At 56.4% G+C, this 5849-nt stretch overlaps 1 protein-coding gene across 1 annotated transcript in view; it reads left to right on the forward strand.

Annotated features, from left to right (window-relative positions):
* The window catches only part of SNX27 (sorting nexin family member 27), a 27748-nt gene extending 22665 nt beyond the window's left edge, over positions 1-5083 (forward strand). The window contains exons 14-15 of the mRNA XM_009281241.2: positions 46-108; positions 4795-5083. Of these exons, the coding sequence (XP_009279516.1) occupies positions 46-108; positions 4795-4842 (111 nt within the window). The 3' untranslated portion in view covers positions 4843-5083. The remainder of the gene's footprint in view (positions 1-45; positions 109-4794) is intronic.
* The last annotated feature ends 766 nt before the right edge of the window (positions 5084-5849 follow it).

The raw sequence follows: 5849 nt of genomic DNA on the forward strand, positions 1-5849 counted from the left end.
GTTTTATTTATACCCTTTTTATTTTTTTCCCTTTCCCTTGTAAAGGTGGAGGAGGAAGCAACAGACAAGGATAACAAGAACTGCAGTAAAGACAATATGTGCAGCAAGGTAATTGGGCTGAAAACAAACAGCATCTGTGCTCTCTGAGCCAGTCTGGCTGCTCTGCTGCGGATGTAGTGTCTCTCCTGCTTCTCTGCTCCAGTTCCTGTTAGCGTAGGACAGTGTCCTTTCGTAGTGGCTTCTCCTTGGAGGGAACCCGCAAAGTAAAATACCCTACCGCTGCTTTTCATGGGATAGAGATGACTTTGTGCTTAAAGGCCTCTTTCCTGACGGTAGAAACACGTGGTCCCGACTTGCCCGTCTCCTGGACTCTGCCAATCTTTGGATGACCCGGAATATGACGCTGCAGCTGATGGCTGAGATCCAAGCCGCGGCTCCCTTCGCCTCCCTGGAGGAGAGGGAAAGGGCGCAGTTGTTAAGGGGACAAACGTTTTGGCTCTGCGCTTCTTTTAAAGGACCAAAGACTTGATCCTGCAAGCCGCAGGCTAGTGGCGTGTGGTTTTTCTCTTTTGTTGTTCTGCAGCGGTGGAGCAAAGACCTTTAGGGATTGACAAATGCCGTTTGCGGCGCTGCTTTAATAGCAGGGAGCAAAAACACTTGTCTTGTAGCACCTTCTAAATGCGCCTCTCTCCTCCTGCTGCTCTCTGCCCGGCCATTTTCGCATTCAGCCCGGACAGGATTTAAAGCTAAACGCTTTAAATTGCTTCAAGATGCACCAGGAAGCATCTGTGAATGTTGCCTGCCTGTCTCTAGGATATCCCCTTGTAGGCTTTTATCCCAGCACCTTTGCCGTAGCGTACGCATCGACAAGGCTTGCAGAGAGTCATCTAACGCTGTAATGCCCTGGCGTGGTGGTGTGTGCCAGGAGCTGCAGCCTCTGCAGATGCCTCTCTGCAAGCCGGAGGCTCGTAGCATCCTCCGTGGGGATGCAGACGTGCCGTTCTGCCACCGTGGACCCAGCGCTTTGCCGTACTCCCACCTCAAATTTTTACTTCTTTGCTCAGGCATCGGAAATCGCTGCAGGTTATTTAACTTGTAAGAGGGAAAGCGCAGTTGTGTGTAGTGAGGCTGAAAGTTGTTAACCCCAGCGGTACTGGTAGGTGCTTCTCTCGGGTAGGAGTTGTGTTGTGTTGGCTAGAAAGCGCTGGACATCAAAGAGGGCAAGAGCCCCTGTCTGACTGAACAGAAAGCTGTAGCAGACTGTGTGGGATGTGTCACCCGTTCAGGAAAGAGCCGTGAAACGCGGGGGTGTGGGAGCCTCCCGCCCTGTGTAATACTTCCTCTGCCAAACAGATCCTGCACGATAACGCTCCCCGCGATCGCGCTGGGGTAAACCCTCTAGTCCCAAAACACCGAGCGTGTGCTGCATGGGGCGTATTTGAGGAAGAACAGGCAAAGGCTTTGTGTGCGCAGTCATGCGTGTGTTCTTGTATTGCCCCTTCAAACTTAAAAGCAGGTGTTTGATGTCTTCTCTACAAAGCCTGGAGACACAGAGAGGGATTTGCTCGTGCCGTTCGCAGGTGAACGGGGCGGCTCTGCAGAAACAGCCGCAGCTCGCCTTAGCCGTGCTGGGGCTCTGCTCCCCTTCCCCTCGCTCAGGGCGAGCCCCCAGGAAGGGACTGAGGATTGTCTGGCTCTGGAGGTTAAACGGCCTCGTTCGGCAGTGGGCTGGAGCCGGGGAGCTGGTGGGTGAGTCGGGAGAGCTGGGGGGCAATGGAAGAGCTGTGCCCGGAGCTGCTGGCTCCCAGGGACTGCTTAAAAGTTGTCCCTTGCTTATCCCCAGCAGCAAGTGAACCGGTTTCCCTCCAGGGAGGAGGGGAAGGCGGCGGTCAGGGCGGCAGACCTCCCTGGGAGGATTTGTTGCAGTCGGCACAGCCGTGCCACGGAGCGAGCTGCGAAACCAGACTCTGGGCTTCGCGCCGCAGCCGTTGAATGCAGCAAAAGCTGCAAGGAGCAGCCTCTGCCGTCGCGTCTCCCCTCCCCAGGCCCCACACCTCGCTGCAGCCCCAGCACCCATCGAGCCACGGGGAGCCATGGGAGCCGAGCGGCCGCGGCTCGTGTGCCAGCCCGGCTCGCGCGGGCGCAGGAACCGGCTGTGGGTTGCACTGGGCTCGGTTCTGCTTCCTCGCGGGCGCAGGAACCGGCTGTGGGTTGCGCTGGGCTCGGTTCTGCTTCCTGCCGGGGCCGCTGCTCGAGGGCTCGTCAAGGAGCGGCTCGCAGCGCTTGCTGAGCATCGCCTCTTCCCCGCAGCCCGTGACGTCTCTTCCTGGGGCCGCGATAATGGATCTGGAAATGGAGACCAGGGGAATTGCTTTTCCTTCCCTCTTAAATCGGTTGTTCCTCAGTACTAAACATCCCATTACTTCCCTGCCAGGGAAATAGATTTTTCTCCCATTCAGTTTTATATGTGTCTGCATGATTTCACTTGGTATAACGAGAGAAGCCCTTGGCTGCAGCTCCTGGGTGGTGTCTCCCCTGGGGTGCGCTCCGTGGATCACTGCCGCAGCTCCCACCACCCCCAAAACTCTCTTCGGGGCACGGTGCTGCCTGTTCCTACCGATCCCATCACCAGCGCTAGGGGAGGGAAGGTTGATTCCAGATCAGGAGTATTTCTGACCAGTCGCTTGGCAATTTTCTCTTCCCAGCGTAAAATAAAAAGATTGATGGAATTTGGCAGATACTTTACAGATATATTTAGTGCTCTGTAAACTGCTGACTTGCCTCCCAAACCGCAGATGCTGGCTGATAACGCTGGGTGCGCTCAGGAAGAACAGGTTTGAGGCTTAGCCGATCTGCCGTCTCGCCGAGAAATAAAAGCCCAGCTCTTTGTTGGACCCTTGTGGTCCCCGCTGCTCGGGCCGGGCACTTAGGGGACGCGGTGGCCCTGTTGCGTCCCTTCTCAGGAGGGGGCTGAGGTGCGCACAGCTCCGTGGAGGATGAGGCTGGCTTGCTGCAGGTGACAAGCTCCGTTTGGGGATGTCGGGGTGGCTCAGACCTTGTAGGTGAGGTCGTGGGAGGGAGACGGTGCTGTGGGATGGAGGGCAGTCACAGGTGACCCCCATGACCAAGCCGGGGCAGGGGGGGACGTGGGGAAACAGCTCCATCCTCCTTTCACGACAGCGGAGCTGCTGCTCGGAGTGGGTTAGCTCTTGCAAGCGTAATTTGGGTTATTTGCAGCCTCTGGCCCTTTTCTAGAGGGAGGGATGCTTGTGGGGCCGGGAGAGAATGGGGCTTCCTGGGGGGATCCGTCCAATTCCCAGGGCTGCTCCTGGCCTCCTTCCTGCCCTCCTTTAATCTCCTGCTCGAGCTTCAGCCGTGGGGCTGAGCCACTTTCCTGCGGGGCGTTATTTGCCTTCTCATCTGCGCGGGGAGGATTCATTAGTGCCGGAGAGTAGCGGGGATGTGCTGGATCAAGGGTTCCCAGCAAGCGCCGTGGCTCTCCGGAGCAGCAAACCCCAGGCAGGAGGTCCCTGGTGCGTCTGAACCCTCCACTCGGGGGACTCCCCCAAAACGCGACGGGCATCCTTGTGCACGGCGCATCCCCGCGGCATCCGCTGGGACCGCTCCGGTCCTGGCTGGATGAAGGTGTCGCTGGGAAGCCAGAGGATGGAGGGGGGCAGCCGGGAGGGTGGCCAGCACCCTGGTGTGATGCAGAGGTGGGCAGAGCAGGCTGGTTAGATCATCGTGGGGCTGCTCAGTGCTGAAGTGCCGAAGGGTAACGCCAGTGAAACCCTGCGGGAGGATAGAAGTGGGGCTGACGGTGGGGATTTCTGCCCGGGGCGGGGTGGGGGGGTACTTCAGCAGCCCTGAAGCCGGCAGCGGAGATGGGGTCCTGCGCCGAGGACATGGGAGCACGCAGGTGGGATGCGTGGGATGGTGCAGGACTATCCCTCGCCCTCTGGGATCTTCTCCCATCTGGGATCAGAGCTGGCCCAGAGAAGGAGGGCAGCAAGATCATCCCGGCTCAGCTTGACCTGGCGGGTGGCTCCCCTGAGCCCAAAACCTGCTGCTCGGTCAGGGCCACAGCAAATCCCCGTCTAGGAATGGCTGCCTAAACCCCCTCTGCTCCCGTAAGACCTGGCTTTCCCCAGCTAAGGCATCCGCCCTGTGGGAGCCCTTAGCACAGGGACGACTCGCAGCCGTGCGTGCGGGGTAGATCCTCTCCCCTCCTGCCGTCCCGGTTAACAGCCGGGGGCTCGCAGCGGGCCGGGATGCGGCAGCGGGGAGTTAGAGCCCGGGGCGAGCACTGGGGACCCGAGCCGGGATGCAACGTGCATCGGTACTGGGAGGGCTCCTTGCTCCCGGAGCATCCCTTTGGGGGGAACTCTCGGAGACGTAGGATGTGGTTTGGCTGCGAGCCCCTTCCTGCGGGAGCTGGCTCCCTGCCCTGCCACCTCCCCAAGCCTGCTCAGGCGCAGCCCGGGGGTCGTTGCCGGTAGGGTCGAGGGCTGTCGGGGCGGAGAGGGGTTCGGGGGAGCTGCAGGTGGTTTGCCGGGAGGACGTTCGCCCTGCAGCGAGTCGCTTGCTTCGTGCGGTGTCCGTGCTGGGACCAGGAGCGGTCCCGGGCTCTCAGGCTTGGGCTGGGGACAGGCAGACCCCCACGGGTCACCCCCCCAGGTCACCCCCCCGGTCCCTTCTGCGCTCACAGGGCTGCGGTGTAGCTTGGCAGGAGAGTCGAACCCAGCCCTGCCCGAGTGACATCGCGCTTTTAATGTCCTTTTTCTTCTCTTTCAGAATATCTTTCAGATGGTCAGGTCACAGCAGAGGGACGCGGCCACTTAGCCCCTCGTCACGGAAGAACGTAACCCCCCCCCCCTTCCCCAATTAACTCTTAAAATTCTGTTATTGTATTAAAGCCCTTAAACTAAATATTATTAATAATAATACCATTTGTGAACTTCATGTTTATGGAATTAAGCAACTAGGATAAATGGCAGGCTCGGCCAAGAAAAGAGGGGAAAACAGTGTTGGATGGCAGAGGAACCGCCCGAGGGTGTTCTGTCTCTTCCTTCCGCTTGGGTCCTGTTCCAGAAGATGGACTGTTATTGTATTAAAGCCCTTAAACTAAATATTATTAATAATAATACCATTTGTGAACTTCATGTTTATGGAATTAAGCAACTAGGATAAATGGCAGGCTCGGCCAAGAAAAGAGGGGAAAACAGTGTTGGATGGCAGAGGAACCGCCCGAGGGTGTTCTGTCTCTTCCTTCCGCTTGGGTCCTGTTCCAGAAGATGGACTGTGCTTTTATTTTTTACAACTGGAACTAGAAACGTCATCCGTTTGCACTGTTCAGACATATGTATGTATGTATGTAAAAAAAAAAAAACAAAACAACCAACCGCCCCTAAAAAGCTATATATACAAATACCGTGCACGTATATACATATATATATTTCTTTTAAACTTTCATATCGGTGGCAGTACCTTTTTTAAGCTTGCGTTTTTACACGCATCTCTCCTCCCAACCCATCGTCTTTTTTTTAAAAACTAACTTCAGAGAAAAAAAAAAAACAGAAAAAAAAGGAGGAAAAACAAAAAAAAAAGAAGCAACGTTACAGGGAAATACCTCTCCTGGCACAAGGACCTCTACACGTTTACAAGCTCTTGACTTTCTTTTTTTTTTTCTTCTTTTTTTTTTTTTTCTTTTTTCCTGTGTTTCGGTTCGGTTCTGGGTATTTTCACGCGGACTTTGAGCGACTGTGGGGGACGTCCGGCTCCGGGAGCGAGGGGAGCCCAGCGGCGCGGCCGGCATGGGAATCTTGCAGGTTCCAGGATCCGTCTCCTCG

This window comes from Aptenodytes forsteri, unplaced genomic scaffold, assembly GCF_000699145.1.
Source record: "Aptenodytes forsteri isolate BGI_AS27 unplaced genomic scaffold, ASM69914v1 Scaffold276, whole genome shotgun sequence".
NCBI classification, from domain to species: Eukaryota; Metazoa; Chordata; class Aves; order Sphenisciformes; family Spheniscidae; genus Aptenodytes; species Aptenodytes forsteri.